This window comes from Pipistrellus kuhlii, unplaced genomic scaffold (assembly GCF_014108245.1).
Source record: "Pipistrellus kuhlii isolate mPipKuh1 unplaced genomic scaffold, mPipKuh1.p scaffold_m20_p_7, whole genome shotgun sequence".
NCBI classification, from domain to species: domain Eukaryota; kingdom Metazoa; phylum Chordata; class Mammalia; order Chiroptera; family Vespertilionidae; genus Pipistrellus; species Pipistrellus kuhlii.
Window position 1 is genome coordinate 7,615,352 of NW_023425573.1, and position 16,823 is coordinate 7,632,174.

A 16,823-nucleotide genomic window follows, 5' to 3' on the forward strand; every position below is an offset into this window, starting at 1 on the left:
TATAGGTTGCATGATCCTGGGCAAGTCATGAAGCTTCTCCAAGCTTCAATATCCTTTCTTATAAACACAAATAATAATAGTACTTACCTACTGTAAAGAGTCTGTCGATGATCAATTTTTTTTGCCTGGTAGTTAGTAAACTTACAATAACATTGACTATTATTTGTAATACAAGTTATTATTATAATTATCAGGGGGAAGCTAATATCAGAAATGCTTACAAAAAAAGGTGGCATTTGAGCAGAATACTGAAGAATAAAGAGAAGTTGGCTGGGTCTTGGTTTGGGAAGACATTAATGAATTACATTTGTTTTTTAATTATGCCCTGCTAAGTTCCTCGAATGATTTTAGGTGGGCTGATGAACTCAGAGTTAGTCAATTGAGAGTGGGATGCCGGTGAGCAAGCAACACAAGATGTTTTCACTCTTCATTTCTAACCCTGTTAGAATCTTACATATTTGCCTCATTAATGATTGTAGCTCCATGAAATGAACACAACTATTAATTATTTTTCTACTTGATTTTGTATACTACTAGAAATAACACAAAATAAAATGAATAACGCTAAAATTGTACCCAGTAAACTTCGTTTTGATTGAAATACTGACATTTAAGTCTCAACCCAGGAAAATGGGCCTTGCAAGGAAACAAAACAAAACAAAACACCTTTATTTTGGGCAAAATGACAATAGATAAAATTTGGTATGGACAAAAATAAACAAAATAAAACCAATTAATAAATCAAATCTTTGTTGTAATTATATAAAGGAATTGATTGAAATTCATTCAAAATAGAGGAATTTTGGTAAAATAAAAATGTAATAAGGCTTAATTGTACTCTATAGGCAATTAATAGAGAAATTAAATGTTCAGAGACAAGTTTACTCCAAAAGACTCCTTTTGGTTGAAAAGCTTTCAATATTGATATGATATTGATGAACATGTTTACATTCACAAACATAACATCAAACCATCCATGGGAGCAATATAGTGGTTAAAAATCTCCAGTGCTTGTTTATGACATCGGATGGATGGGTTGAGGAAGCAGTTGGGACTCTGTCTAGCACTTAAGAAATCATGTTACAAATAGGGATTTTTGAAGTCATCACCACATAAGTATTAATCTAGTATTTTGTGGGAATTTTTTTTTTCATCTTCCATAAATAATGCCTAGGAATAACCTAAAAAGTGTCTTGAATGTCAGCCCCACAAGCATTATGAACTGAGGATTTACACCTAAATGACTCTAAATTAAAAGAGTCAACCATTTTAATCTAACCCTTACTGAATACTTTGTAAAAAACAAGCTTTCACCAAAACCAGTTTGGCTCAGTGGATAGAGAATCAGTCTGTGGACTGAAAGGCTCCAGGTTCAATTCTGGTCAAGGTCATGTATATTGGTTGTGGGTTGCAGGAGGCAGCTGGTCGATGTTTTGCTCTCATCGATGTTTCTAGCTCTCTATCCCTCTCCCTTCCTCTCTGTAAAAAAAAAAACCAAAAACAATCAATTAAAAAAAAACAATCACGAACTCTCACAGCTTTGAGAACAATCAGAATGAAGCTGAGGTCCACCAACACTGGGACGCTGGAGTCTAATCACAAATACTGCTAAGAAATACACTCTCTCCAGTTCCTAAGCTGCAATACGCTTGTCCTTACGTTCCTATTCACTGAACCTGTCTTGTTCTTTTGAAAATGGTTTTGTGTTTTCTTTTTGTTTCTTTAATTGGCTGCTATTGATTTCCTCCTTCTCCCCTTCTCGAGGTCATGGAAGACCTAGAGGAAACTTTATTTGAAGAATTTGAGAACTACTCCTACACCTTGGACTATGCCTCCCCGGCGTCTCCTCCGGAAGAGAGAGCCCCCCTGGAGGCCGTGCACTGGGTCTCCCTGGTGCTGTACTGTGTGGCCTTTGTGCTGGGCATCCCGGGCAACGCCACGGTCATTTGGTTCACGGGCTTCAAGTGGAAGAAGACAGTCACCACCTTCTGGTTCCTCAACCTGGCCGTGGCGGATTTCATTTTCCTTCTCTTCCTGCCCCTCTATATCGCCTATGTGGCCATGAACTTCCACTGGCCCTTTGGCCTCTGGCTGTGCAAGGCCAACTCCTTCATCGCCCAGCTGAACATGTTTGCCAGTGTGTTCTTCCTGATGGTGATCAGCCTGGACCGCTACGTTCAGCTGGTTCACCCTGTCGTGGCTCACCGGCACCGGACACTGAGGAACTCCCAGATCGTGACCGTGTTCATCTGGCTTGTGGCTTCTCTCATTGGGGGTCCCTCCCTGTACTTCCGGGAGACGGTGGAGGTGAATAACCACACGTTGTGCTACCACAACTTCCACGAGCACGACTACGACCTCGCCTTGATGAGGCACCATGTGCTGACCTGGGTGAAGTTTGTGAACGGGTACCTCGCCCCTTTGCTGACCATGAGCGTTTGCTATCTGTGCCTCCTCTTAAAGGTGAAGAAGCAAAGCATCCTGGTCTCCAGTAGGTATTCCCTGACCATCCTAGCTTTGGTCCTGGCCTTTCTGATCTGCTGGACCCCTTATCACATATTTAGCATTTGGGAGCTCAGGATCCACCAGGGCAGCCATGTCCACAAGGTGCTGCGGGCTGGCCTCCCCCTCTCCACCGCTCTGGCATTCCTCAATAGCTGCCTGAACCCCATCCTTTATGTTCTAATTAGTAAGAAGTTCCAGGCGCGCTTTCGAGCCTCGGTTGCCGAGATACTGAAGTACACGCTGTGGGAAGTCAGCTGCTCTGGCACGGTGGGCGAGCAGCTTAGGAGCTCTGAAACCAAGAACTCGGGTCTCCAGGAAACAACGGCTCAGTGAGATCCTCTCCCCCACAAATCAGTGTCAGGCTTGCGTGTGGGTCCCCTGACAGATGCTCTCAGATGATCTGGTTCCAAGACACAGAGCTGACCATAGCTTTTTGCTGTTTTGGGTCAGTGTATCACATTTTTTTGTGTGTGTGTGTGAATATAAAATGAAGGAAAGATTTCAATTCTTTTCACCTGCAACTTATATGTCATTCTTGCTAATTATACCCACAGTGGATTAATCACCGCTGTGGAGGCGAGATCAGTTATTATTTGAAAAATCTTAATAGCTTTCTCTAAGTCCTAAGTCTTAATATTAAACCTCGTTTGAAAAATGGAAAATTAAGTTTGCTTAAGTTCCCTTTAACCCCTTAGACAGATTCTTGAAATGCAGCATGGACTTTTTTATTTCATGCAATCTTTGTATATACGTGTATGAATTGAACTAGTAGTTGGTTATAATAGTTTAAAACAGTCTTCCAGTTGTATTTTTAAAAATTATCTTTATTGTTGAAAGATGTCCCCTCCCCACCCAGCCAGTTGGTTATTAATGCTTCGTAAACTGCTCCTAAATCTAGTTGCTTAAAACAACAATTCAGTAGTATTACATCTCACAATTCAGAGTCAGGAATGCAAACAAAGCACAGCAGAGGGTCCTCTCTGTGCTTCACGGTGTCTGGAGCCTCAGCTGGACTGGGAATAGCCAAATGGCTGAGGTTTCCAACAGCTGGAGGCTGGCTGAGCAGCTCTCCTCCCTCCCTTCTTCCCTCCCCATCCCTGCCCTTCCTTCAACCTCTCTCCCCTGCTACCCACCCCCTCCTCTCTTTTCTCCCTCTCCCCTCTTCACACAGCTGTTCCCGCATGGCACCTCAGGGTAGCCAGACTTCTTAAATGGCAATTTAGAGCTCCGAGAGACCAGGGTGGACATTTCCAGTCTTGCTAAACGCTGTGCCCTGCACAAACACAGTATCACTTTCCTTGTATCCTATTGGTCAAAGCAGACATAGCTGTGTGTTTCTATAATGATCTTTACATAGAACCAGTAAAGCAACCTTTAGGTCAGATGGAAACCTGTTTCCTTATAGACTGTAATAATATGTTGACCTATATTCATTTATTCCTTTAGCACGTAGGTGGGTATCGAAGAGCTACGAAGGACCATGGTGTATAGACATTGTGAGAATGCTAAGAATCGTAAGGCACTTACTGTTTAGAAAGTGAGATTACAGTTGCATTAAAAACAACCACAGAACCAGGCAGATAGATAGCAATAAGGGCCATAAGAGAGCCAGGAAAGGAAGAGGCATCTAGGTAAAGAGACATTGGAATTCTATGTCCTTGCCTTGGCGGTTTCCTAAAGATTCTGCACCTATCTTTTGTCCCTGCTGACAGCCTCGTCTTTTATGAATATAAATTCTGCTCTTTGCTGCAATTTAAAAAATATACTCAATTACATATAATTCCTCAATTTCATTTTGAAAGTTATTAGGGGAGCTGTGTTATTTCTTGATTTAACATCCTTTTTTATTTCATCTCTTAGTTTTGGAAATGCTAATATCAGACCATATATTGCCTGTGTTCTTGATTGTTAGCCCCAATCGCACAATTAGATCTGGCTTTGGAAATTATCCCCCCAAGATGTGTGGCACAGCTCAGCCTGTCCTACGCTTTGATCATTCCCAAACCTCATGGTGTCTGCCCTGCCCAGCGAAGGATAAGGAAAAGCAGGGGGAGAAAGGCTCTGTGTGCAGCCTTTACCCTTGACCCCTCCACCATCAGGGTTTGAGATCTTCCACTCTGGGTTCCCCTTGACTCTGAGGGACAGGTCCTGCGATCCCAGGATCAGGGGAAAAGCTGGAGGATCCAAGAAAAAGAAAAAAAAAAAATCCTAGTCTCATCCTTTTTTGAGCAAATGGAGACACAAAGAAAGGTTGAGGATTAGGAATGGGACGAAGCAGCCAAGGGCAGAAGGAAATCAATGGAGCAGGTGATGTTCTGGAAGTCACATTTCAAGGCAGTGTTTTCTAACCTCAGTGAGTTAGGAATCCATGCCAGAGCCATTTGTTGAATGTGGTTCAATGGGCACAGCCTCGCAGGCCTGTGAGCTTTGCAAGGGCCTATGACCATATTTGAGATCTTTAAAAAACATGATTGGATCTAGAATACAAAAAGAAAACTGAAAAAGGAAAAACAAATACTTCATTACATGTCTATAAAATATGCCTTCATCTCACTTGGTCAAAGGAAGTATTTAATAATTACCTAAAAATATATTTAATGTGGATTTCAATATGTTTCAATGTTTGATGTGAGGAGTGGATCACCCAACAAGGAAAAATGCTTTAAGGAAGGTTTACAAAGGACTTAGAGGAATTCATTTAAGAATCTGGTGAAAGTTATGGGCTTTTTCTACAGAAAAATGCTTTTAAATAAAATATCAGGGAGGCCTTCGGCCCCAGGCTAAGAATTCCAGTTTAGTAGCTTTTAAAATAACTGCCAGTGGGGATGTTGATGGAGACTCACTAGGAGGAGAATGCAACAACCAGTACAGGTGCTTTCCAGCAGGATAATTTTTTTATTCTCAGTTTGAGGGAACATCCAAGGAGGAAGATAGAAGGACCCACACTTAGACCGAGGACTGGGGACTCCAAGCCTCCTCCCCAGAGGTTGGAGTCTGGTCAGTGAAGCTCTCCAGGGGTCTAATGACCAAGAGCAGGATGAAGGACTGAAAAGATAGAAGCCGGAGGCTGGACAGGCACTGCCCCAATCTGAGGAGGAAGCAAGGGAGCTCAGTGCCTAGTTGGCAGGAGGGTCAGGAATCCCAGGAAGCTCAGGGACTTGAGCACAGACTCATTGAGACAGACCTGCCTCCTTCTCATGGGTAAGAAGCTCTTAGGAATAGAGGGCAAGTGCCAAGGCCTCCAAAGGCTGACTATCTAGATTTGGATTATGGCTCCAAGCACTGGGAGCTCGGCTAAAGTAACTCCTATTTCTAGACCTCGGTTTTCCCTATCTGCGAAATGGAGATAACAATAGCATCTGCCCCGTAAGGCTACTGGGAAAATTAAATGAGTTGATGCAGGTAGATCTTCAGGGCTTCACCTAAAAGCACTTATAGTGGTATTGAGCCCTATAAACTCCTGGTAAAAATTAGCCCTATAAACTCCTGGTAAAAATTCGTGAGGTTCCTGGCACGTTCTGACAAGTGTTAGGTCCCTTCCTCCTCTCCTCTTGAATGAACATCAGAATTTCATAGGAAGAATCAGGTAACTACACAGACAACTTTGTAACAAGACAGCTTATAAGCACTGCGGGAGAATAATGTGCTGGGAGGCCGCAAGGGGCAGGAAGGAACAGAATTAAAAAAAAAAAAAAAAAAAGACTTCTTGCAAGAGGTAGTTGAAGCGCGTTTTGAAAAATGACTACCATTTGACAAAGTGCGGCGAGGAAAGAGGGTATTTTAGATGGATGGCACAGCGAGAGCAAATGTGCAGCAATTGGAAAACACAGACTGTGTTCAGAAAAGACAATAGTCCCATTTCATAGGGACAAAGTGAAGACGGGAGATTCGGAATTGATGTCAGGCGTGGAGAGGAATCCGTAGCTCCTCACTATGCTTCCATGTGGGCAATGAATATGTATAAGTCTATGGACACTTCCTTTGGTTTTTACTCTCCTGAAAACTATTCAGGCCAATAAAATTCCGAACGATGGACTCATTTGGGATATTTCCTGGATGCAGCCATTACCATCCAGGGCATGCAGTGAGAGGATGTCTGTTTACCCGTCTCCATTTGCTATTTGAGTTTACCCGTAAGTGATATCTTCTCACTATCCCCGAGGGCACGAAGCAAGGGTTATACTGATGAAATGGGATTAAATTGTATAAAAGCAGGGATGGAGAACTTTCCCCATTTTATTACCAACACATTAGTGGACTCAGAAGACCTCTCCCTAGATGAGTAATCAGGCAAGGCGTCGGTCTAATCTGTAAATGGTGATAACCGTGTCTGCCTTGTTTATCTCCTAGGCTTACTGTGAAGTTCAAATTACACAATGTATATGAGGCATGCATTTTTTATTTTTTATTTTATCTTTTTATTCTAAGGACAAATTGCCATTGCCAAATTTTATTTGTCTTTTTTTTTTATGGGGGGGGGTTGGAGGGAATTACACATATATCTCAAAGCACAAATGCAAATTTTTTTGTATTTGGGTCTTTGTCTATAAGCTTATCTCTTGATAAAAATAGTTCATGAAGAACCCAGCATTTTCCATGTTGCTATAGCGCCCATTATTTGTAGAAATAATTCTGTGAAGCTTATAGAGTAGTTCACTGAGTGTGTATGCCACATGCAGTCATTTTCCTTTGCGGTAGGATTATAACAGTCCTTTTATGTACCTGCGTCCTCCCACAACGTGTCCAGCTCAGGCTCTGCTTTTACTTTGTCCTTCTCTAGCTCCCTATGAATGAGCCAGCGTCTAACACAAATGCCTCTGCAACCCAGCCCCACCCTACACAATTCCACACGCTGCACATCGCAGACAAGCTGGTTGAATTGCCTCCCAGATGTCTATCATTCTGCCTTTCACACCCTCCTGGAACTCTCTCTCTCTCTCTCTCTTTCTCTGGAACATTCTTCCTCTTTTTTAACTGAGAAAGAGTCTATCCAGTTTAAGCCCCGATTTCTCTAAAAAATGTTTTCTTAATTCTAGCTTTCCCTGACTTTCTGAACTTTCCGATTACTTGCTTATTCACAAAGTGACTTTTATACTTTTTAAAATTGTTATGTGTTTGAACCACCTCCCCGTAGTAATTTTCTTCAATTCTGTGTAATTTTACAGCAGCTCAGAGTGATGCTGAGTGAATCATGTTTAATTCCCTCCCACACTGTACCCAGCCCTGCGCCGCGGATGCTGCTCACAATAACAAGCCTTGTTATTGTCATCACCTATGGGGCATGCAAAAAGAGGCGACCTCCAATTTTTCCTGCCTTCCACTCCAAAGACAAACAGGGGGGTGGGGGTGGGGGAGGAATCTTTTTGTCTGCATACACCGAGGCCATCTGAAATAATGGGTTCAGAAACAGTTCATTCAGTATCCTGGCTCACAATGCAAATGTGAGCATTGCTCATAGATATCACAAAAATTGAAAGCAATTTAAAAATCCAATAAATGGCCTGGTTACATAAGATATGAAACAATGGGTTATGTAACTGAAAAATGGAGATGATTTTTATGTACTGACATGAATATCTAAGATACAGATGGGCTCCAACATGAATATCCAAGATACGGAACAGCTCCCAAGCACCTATTTCTATGGACAAAATGCAAAGTGCACGATGGTTTGGGTTGTATGCTGCAGTTAGCCCAAACGCTTTTTCTGAGACTAGCTCTGGAAAGACCCAAGAAGCTGGTGATGTTGGTTGCTTTTATGGAAGTGAACTAGAAGATGGGAGATTTCATATATAACCTCTTAAATTTTGAACTATATTAATGTATTATCTATTTTTTAAATATGAAATGAAAATACGCTATTAAATATATTTCTTATTCAAGGCTGTGGAGTCAGTATTTGGTCACATTTCACCTGTTATCTTTTTAAGATTTACAAGACAGCTGTGGCTTCAACTCACCATTCTACATTTTCAAACTCCTTCTACTTTTAACCAAATTTTCAATCATTAGTTTATCATTAATATTTGTTAAAACTTAATGTTTTGGTCAGGCTATTTAGTACCAATCCTTTGAATATCAACGACTACATTATGTTTTGGCTGCTATTCACTAGTCACATCTCTCCATTGCAGCATTTCCAGGATCCATAGGATGTGTCTCCAGAAAAGGAAAGACTGCCCTCTGCTGTCTCTCATGATAATGACAACCTGAAAATGTCTCAAGTGATTTTATTTTGTTTAAATCTATAATATACAAACATAGCCCCCCAATTGGAAATAATGTGAATGTCCATTAACAGGCAAGTTATTGTACATACATGTGACATGGTCACACAGGAACTACTACTCAGGAAAGTAATAAATTATTAACACATACATACAGGACTATGAATTAAGTGCATTATGTTGAACAAAAGAAGCCGACTCCAGTCGTTGCTGGTTGATTCCACTCCAGAGCAAAATATATGTGTCTGTCTTCACCCAGTGGTGGTCTTGGGTAAAGGAGTGCAGATACTGACTAGGCCAGGGCTGGTTTGTGGGGAAGCTCAGGGTGCATGTGGGAGAGGTTTGAAGACAAAGCCTCAGGGAGAGGGAGGTGATTTGATCCCTGCCAGTATGGAGGCCCACTTGGAATTTGATGAATTGAGTGATTCCGGTGGTTATGTGGCTGTGCTTCCCCGAAATCAGCTGCACAAGTGCATGTATGAAGGGGAGAGAAAAGTGGATTTAACCAGGGTGTGGTTTTGCCAACTAAGATGAAGGGAGATGGGCAGGGAAGTTTAAGTTTCTTACACCAAATCAATTCCTAACCCCTCACTAAAGGTGCAAAATAGACCCCAACAATCCTCCCGCCCACTTTTTTTTATTCTAATTTTTTAATAGATGTCTAACTTGTTTAAAACATTATTTATTTCCCTCCCACTTCTCCCTCATTCTGTCTAGCTCCCCGTTTCCTCCATGGGCACCCCAGGAGCCTGGGGCTCTGAGCAATTGTAGCCTTGAGAGTTTTCCACACACACCACCTCCTTGAAGATGGCATTGAAGGCACCTCCCACCCCACCTGCAGAATAGAGCACAGACTAAACTAAACGAAACCCCAGTGTCATTCTCCAGCCCAAACACCAACGTCTCAGGTATAATCAGATTTTTTATTTTTTTTTGAGAGAGAGAAAACCTTATAAAAATCTGAAGCAGTACAGAATTCAGAAGTTCCACGTAGGTGCAACAAACATGGATAGGATGCTAAGAAAACTCTCGTCTTCCCATAAGTTAAATAAAATTTTAGTTTAACGGCATGTAATCCTTAAAGCAATCCTGAAATTTCAACATGGCCTTGTATATTGTTAAATAAGGCTTAATGAGCTATAGAGTTTTTATTTTTAAGATACTGAGTGAGATGACAATTACATGGAGTTGAACAAAAGTTGAAAAGAAAACCACTTTACAAAGGTAAAATTTTGATGTCATAACCAACCCATATGGCCCCGTGTTTTATTAAGATGACTAGATTCTCTGAAGCAGTTCTCTTGAGCACTGGAGGTGGGCAGGGGAAAGGCCTGGGGCAGAAAAAATGGAAGGGTGAAGAAAATGCAATTGAGGATTCCGCTTCTTTTCTTATCTTTATTGTTTAAAGCATTACTGATGTCCCTTCCCCGTCCATTAGCCCCCTACACTCCCAAGCCTTCACTGTGTCCATGGGTTCTCTGGTTAATCTCTTCCCGCTCCCTTGCCTGTCCCGTGATTTCAGACTGGGTTTGTTGGACTTGCTCAAGTGAAGATGATTTTAATCATCAGTATGTACATGCCCAATTAAATACAAGTAAAGATGATTTTCATCATCAGTATGTACATGCCCAATTTAATTTTTCTCTAGAATTTAAACAATTTTCCACAGTCAAGTTAGTCACATATAAATCAGATTGAAAGGGGAGAAAATAGCATTGTCTGGTTCTGCTAGGAAACTTTTTAAAAAATATTTTATTGATTTTTTTTTACAGAGAGGAAGGGAGAAGGATAGAGTCACAAACATTACTGAGAGAGAAACTTCAATCTGTTGTCGCCTGCACACTCCCTACTGGGGATGTGTCCGCAACCAAGATACATGCCCTTGACTGGAATTAAAGGAATCAAACCTGGGACCCTTGAGTCTGCAGGCCGATGCTCTATCCACTGAGCCAAACCGGTTAGGGCCTCCACCAAGAAACTTTTGACCTCAAATCATTTAATCTCTTTGATCTACAGGGACCTTTGGAGGTCAGCAATTTCCAAGCTCTACTTTTTATAAAAACTGTAAAAAAAAAAAAAAAATGTTACATACATCCCAAATTAAGATGGGACTGCTACCAGAACTGGACAATCACCTAACATAATGCCTTCATCTCAGTAAATTACCTGCAGCACTAACATCAGTATGAAGTCCTAGCCCAAAAGGTTCAATCAGATTTTCAAAAAATAATTGTCCTACTTAAGTCACTACCCACTGCAACCCGCAAGCTAGACTTTTGAACAAATCACAGCCTGGGGAGGGACCAAGAGAAACATCAATTCCACAAACTCATCCTGGAGGGGCAGGAAGGGGCTGGGATAGGGGATCTAGCCTACAATTGAGGTTTGTGCCCTTGACCAGAATCAAACTCTGGACCATGGCCCATTGCTCTCACTACTAAGCCAAATTGGATAGGGCTGGGCAAATTTCTTTCTTTTACATAGATATTCTTTTTTACAGAGGAAGGGAGAGGAATAGCGTTAGAAACATCAGAGAGAGAAAAATCGATCAGCTGCCTCCTGCACACCCCCTACTGGAGATGTGCCCTCAAGAAAGGTACATGTCTTTGATGGGAAAAGAACCTGGGATCCTTGAGTCTGCAGGCTGATGCTCTATCCACTGAGCCAAACCCATTAGGACTAATTTTTTTTTCTTTTTTAAAAAATATTTAGCCAATCATAGGCCTTGGGACTGAAAGGTCCCAGGCTATAATAGATTCCTATCAAGGGCATGTACCTTGGTTGCAGGAACATCTCCAGTACCGGGTGTGCAGGAAGCAGCTGATCAATGTTTCTAACTATACCTTTCCCTTCCTCTCTGTAAAAAAATCAATAAAATATATATATTTAATTGAATTTAGAGAGATCAATGAGAGAAAATCATTCACTGGTTGCCTCCTGCATGCCCATCTGGGGAATGAGCCTGAAACCTCAGCACATGCCCTGACCATAATGAAACCAGGTCATCCTGGTTCATGTAATAGCTGAACCACTGAGCTACACCAACCAGGCTGGGGCCAATTTCTTAACCCAAAATTTCCACAACTGAAATTTTTAGCTCCCAATTTTTTAAAACATATTTTATTGATTTTTTAGAGGAAGGGAGAGGGATAGAGAACTAGAAACATCCATAGGAAACATTAACCACCTCGTGCACAGTCCCCACTAGATATGTGCCCGCAACCAAGGTATATACCTGAACAGAATCAAACCCTTGAGTCCGCAGGCCGATGCTCTATCTATCCACTGAGCCAAACTGGTTAGGGAAAGCTCCCAATTTCTTTTAAAAATAAAGCAAATAGCCAAAACTGATTTGGCTCAATGGATAGAGTGTCGGCCTGCAGACTGAAAGGTCCCAGGTTCGATTCCAGTCAAGGGCATGTACCTTGGTTGCAGCTGGTTGATGTTTTCTCTCTCACTGATGTTTCTAGCTCTCTATCCCTCTCCGTAAAAAAAAAAATATATATATATATATATATATATATATATATATATATATATATATAAAATATATAAAAAAAAGCAAATATGAAAACTTAAGCCATCACTAATAGGTACAGAAGTTATACTGAGATTAAGTCCATTTAATGTTTCTAAAATTTATTCAACACCTACCTATATAGTGTAATAGGTAGTTTCTCTTTTTGGACTAAGAATGCTGACCCAAATTTATATTATGAATTACATAGTCACTGAATTCCTCAAAATGGAATGGAGTGACCCTAAAACATGAGCTTGAACTGTGTGGGCCCACTTATGTGTAGAATCTAAAAAGGACTTCTGTACATCTGGGTTTTGCATTTGTGGATGCAGGCCTTCTTACACCATTTTATTGTATAAAGAAGCCCTGGAACCAATCACCTAGGGACACCTAGGAACTGAAAATTAAGAACAATGCTAGCCCAGGCCGGTGTGGCTCAGTGAGTTACTGTCAGAAGCTGATTGCTGGTTGATTCCAGGTCTGGGCACATACCTAGGTTGTGGGATTCATCCCATTGGAGTGCAGGGGCAGCTGACCCATCTCTCTCTCTAAAATCCAGACACACAAATAAATAAAATAAAAAAGAACAGTTAAACACAAACTTCCGGCTAAATGGGGGCTCAGCACACCAGCCTCTTAAGGGACAACCGACACCCTCCTATTAGCACGTGTCAAACACAAGGCCCACGGGCCAAATCCGTCCCGCCAGGCCTTGCAATGTGGCCCGCACCGCGCTGTCATCACTGCACTCCGCTGCGTTTCCATCACAATGACAGTTTATGACTGTTCAGTAAACCATTCGGCCCGCGATTTTGGCCCCTTCTCTGATTGAGTTCGACACCCCTATATTAGAGTCAAGAGCCAAGGGTTATCTTTCAAGCTTTTATTTAAGGGCACGGATTCGGGATGGATTTTAGATCTTGTTGAAAGCAGCCACGTCCATGGACTGCACATAGTCCTCAAAAGCAGTGATCTGCTCCTCCAGCATGTCTGTTCCAACTTTATCGTCTTCCACTACACACTGTATTTGAAGCTTTTTAATTCCATACCCCACCGGAACCAGTTTAGCTGAAAAGAATAAGAAAAATCTTAGAGAAGCTCTGTTCATAGGCAAAGGTTGACATTATGAAAATTTCTGATGCTGATATCAATTAAGAAAGGTTCAACTCACAAGAGCCCCAGACCAAGCCATCTGCTTGAATGCTTCTGACACATTCCTCTAATTTTGCCATATCTGTCTCATCATCCCAAGGCTTCACATCTAATAAGATGGAAGACTTCGCAACAAGTGCAGGTTCTAAAAAAATAAGAAACAGCATTATTTAAGTAATGTCTTTTTTCCCCTAGTTCAGACACAAATCTCTTTTTTAAATATAATTTTATTGATTTCAGAGAGGAAGGGAGAGGGAGAGAAAGAAACATCAATGATGAGAATCACTGATTGGCTGTCTCCTGCATGTCCCATACTGGGGATCGAGCCTGCAACCCGGGCATGTGCCCTAAATGGAAATCAAACCGTGACCTCCTGATTCATAGGTCAATGCTCAACCACGAAGCCACGCCAGCTAGATCACAATAAATCTTGATTTTCAAAATCATCTCCTTAGCCACACAAAACAATGGAATACATCTCATGTTTGTCACACATATGCCCACTTTCCATTTTGCTAAGAAAGAGGTGTTTGATCGTGTAACAATTTCTTTCCCACAGAGGAATGCCACAGCTGCCACCAGGAGAACAGCTGCAGACCAGTAGCTGTGGAAGTTCTACAGAAAGTTTTGAGATACTCACCTACTCAGGAAATGAGGAAATTACTTTGGGGATTATCTTCGAAAAAGGTTATTCACACTATTATGAAATGAAGACAAACAATTATAAGATGACCTACTTTTGGCTTTCTTTGATTCATACTGTGCAAGGCGTTCTTCTCTTAGCCTCTTTGCTTCTTCGCTTTCCTGTAAAGAAAAAATTTAATATATTTCACAAAGCCGGTTTTCATCAGGCTAGCGACAGTGAGGTCATCACAATACCAGCTTTATCAGAAAAAAGCAAATCCATCACAAGCTCAAGTTCAGCCGAAAGATGGTGATTTGATTTAATTCATCATGTAACCAGTGAGAATTCTTTAAAAGCCAGGATTCAAATCCAGGCAATCAGGCTGCAGAGCCTGTGCTTAAGCGCAAGGATGCACTTACACCAATTGCTGCCATACCTCCTCGTCGTCAGACCCGAAGAGGTCAATGTCGTCATCATCGTCTTTACTGTCGGCAGCCCCGCTTCCGGTGGAGTCTTCCACGTTAGCAGGGCCATACTTGCCCAAAGCTTTCTTCACTCCGGGCAGGCTTTAAAAAAACAGTAATTAAATGTAACTATCCGGTGGATACAACTTATTTACTCGGGAAAACACACCAGGACTTGTTTTCATCATTATTTACCAAAACCTGTTGAACACTCCCAGCTAAGTGCTTTCCTATGTCTTAACTCCTCACCCAACAAACATAGGTAGCATGTGAGCTAGTACATCCAATACTCACGAGGCTTTACTCTTTCACAATGAGTTTTTTAAAAAATATATATATTTTATTGATTTTTTAGAGAAGAAGAGGGAGAGAGTTAGAAACATTGATGAGAGAGAAACATCAATTAGCTGCCTTCTGCACACTCCCTACTGGGTATGTGCCCAAAACCAAGATCAGAATCCAACCTAGAACCCTTCAGTCCGCAGGCAGTGGCTCCATCCACTGAGCCAAACTGGTCAGGGCCACAATGTGTATTTCTGTTTTGAGATTTCATTAAGTATGCTCAATTCCATTCTGAGTGAACTGGAGTCCATTTCCCCAAACTTCCGCTGCTGTTAGCAGTTTCAGAAGAATGGCCCAGGACCCACCACAGGAGCCACCCTCTCAACCCAGAGGCGGCCCCCAGGGCAGGGCAGCGTGGGGGAAAGCTGAACTGCTGCTGTCCATGGGCTCCCTGGGCTTCAGTCTCTTCCTGAAGTCACAAGGTTAGCCCTAACCAGTGTGGCTCAGTGGATAGAGCATCAGCCTTTGGACTGGGGGTCCCGGGTTCAGTTTCATGTGCCTTAGTCAGGAGCATGTGCCTTGGTTGCAGGCACATCCCCAGTGGGGGACGTGCAGGAGGCAGCTAATCCATGTTTCTCTCTCAACGATGTTTCTAACTATCTGTCTCCCTTCCTCTCTGTAAAAAAAATTAATAAAGCCCTGACTGGTTTGGCTCAGTGGATAGAGCATTGGCCTGTGGACTCAAGGGTCCCAGATTCCGATTCTGGTCAAGAGCATGTACCTTGGTTGTGGGCACATCCCGAGTAGGGGGTGTGCAGGAGGCAGCTGATTGATGTTTCACTCTCATAGATGTTTCTAATTCTCTAATTCTCTATCCCTCTCCCTTCCTCTCTGTAAAAAACAAATAAATAAATAATTAAAATGTTAAAAGATAGTAGTGATAAATAAAGTCACACAGTTAGCACAATGAAAGACGCCTGGGTCCTGCCCTGCCAAGTGAAAAACTTAAGAGGGCACGCCAGGCTTCAGAGGCACACCAAGGCGGTTTTACCTGGCCTTCTCCTTCTCGTAGGACTTGATGTGGTTGTACCAGCGAAGGGCATGGCACAGGTCGGCGGGCGGCGGGCCGGAGACTGCCTCGAACACTGCCACGTCTGCTTGGGATGGCACGTACCTGCCGAGGGCACAGAGGTTAACACACACAGCTCCCAACGAAAAGCCACGTTAATGACCGACGCCAGGTCTGTCCAGTTCACTAGTGGGATCGCCCCATGTGTCACCGGGCCGTCTAAGCAGGCTTTGAGCTTTTAGGCAAATGAGCTCTTTCAGGTAAGGAACCACCTGTTCTGTTCGAGCCAGAGGCATGCCTGACACTTGTTAGACCTCAGGTGGGGGGGGGGGTGCACCGTCTTGAATGCAGACCCACCTACAGGCTTCCATCTACTGAGCAAAGACGCGGGAAAAGCGGGTGGACAGCCAGTGAGTGCTTTAAAAAAGCAGCTTTGGGACCCTTCTTCCCTCGGAGCCCCTCCCTCCCCGAGGAGGCCCCGGCGGCCGGGAGGCCGCGCCACGTGGCCCCGGCACCCGGCAGCCCGGCCGCCCGGCCCGCGCTCACCCCTCGATGTAGCTCCTGTCCGCCAGGTAGCTGTTGAGCACCTGCAGGCCGGACGCGCTCCTGAGGTCTCCGAAGCCCATGGCGCTGGCGGACCCAGGGGCTGGGCGGCGGCGGCGGCGGAGGAGGGAAGCGGGACGCGGGCGATCGCCGGCGAGCGCTAAGACGGGGAAAAGGGCCGCCCCAAGCCGGAAAACTCCTTATATAGACACGGGGGCGTTTCCCTCCGCCGCCAAGGTTAAAGGTCAAAGGACGTTAACCTTCTCATTCCTCCGCGTACACACCGGGGCGCTGGGTGAGATGGGCCGCAGATCCTCCGGGGGTCTTTCTCGGTGTTGGGATAGAAATTGATAAAAAGGGCATTTCTTCAAGGAGTACCTCGGCGGCGCGCCCCCCTCCCCTTCCTGAAGCTCACAGGAACCGCCCCTTGAAGCAC

The 16,823-nt window shown here is 43.2% G+C and overlaps 2 protein-coding genes and 2 non-coding genes across 6 annotated transcripts in view; 1 reads left to right on the top strand and 3 right to left on the bottom strand.

Moving 5' to 3' along the window:
- The window catches only part of CMKLR2 (chemerin chemokine-like receptor 2), a 46,602-nt gene extending 43,502 nt beyond the window's left edge, over window positions 1–3,100 (top strand). For all 3 annotated transcript variants that reach the window (XM_045575468.1, XM_036422101.2, XM_045575469.1), the window contains exon 4: window positions 1,765–3,100. In XM_045575468.1, the coding sequence (XP_045431424.1) occupies window positions 1,768–2,838 (1,071 nt within the window). In that variant the 5' untranslated portion in view covers window positions 1,765–1,767 and the 3' untranslated portion in view covers window positions 2,839–3,100. The remainder of the gene's footprint in view (window positions 1–1,764) is intronic.
- A 10,020-nt stretch (window positions 3,101–13,120) lies between these two features.
- EEF1B2 (eukaryotic translation elongation factor 1 beta 2) lies at window positions 13,121–16,632 on the bottom strand. The gene is made up of 6 exons (XM_036420892.2): window positions 16,391–16,632; window positions 15,827–15,949; window positions 14,466–14,595; window positions 14,142–14,208; window positions 13,424–13,549; window positions 13,121–13,320 (listed from the first exon to the last, which is right to left on the bottom strand). Exons 1-6 carry the CDS (start codon window positions 16,468–16,470, stop codon window positions 13,166–13,168), a joined length of 681 nt encoding a protein of 226 aa, XP_036276785.1. The 5' UTR covers window positions 16,471–16,632; the 3' UTR covers window positions 13,121–13,165.
- LOC118710033 lies at window positions 13,884–14,016 on the bottom strand. Its single transcript, XR_004985260.1, has one exon. It is a non-coding gene; the product is annotated as a small nucleolar RNA SNORA41 (small nucleolar RNA).
- LOC118710028 lies at window positions 14,284–14,368 on the bottom strand. Its single transcript, XR_004985255.1, has one exon. It is a non-coding gene; the product is annotated as a small nucleolar RNA SNORD51 (small nucleolar RNA).
- Window positions 16,633–16,823: the final 191 nt, after the last annotated feature.

Coding starts and splice junctions, on each gene's coding strand:
- EEF1B2 (XM_036420892.2), bottom strand. CDS start 16,470: ATGGGCTTCGGAGACCTCAGGAGCGCGTCCGGCCTGCAGGTGCTCAAC. Junction 14,596..15,826: donor TACGAGAAGGAGAAGGCCAG/GTAAAACCGCCT, acceptor GTTTTTTTAAAG/CCTGCCCGGAGTGAAGAAAG. Junction 13,321..13,423: donor TGGCTTGGTCTGGGGCTCTT/GTGAGTTGAACC, acceptor TATTCTTTTCAG/CTAAACTGGTTCCGGTGGGG.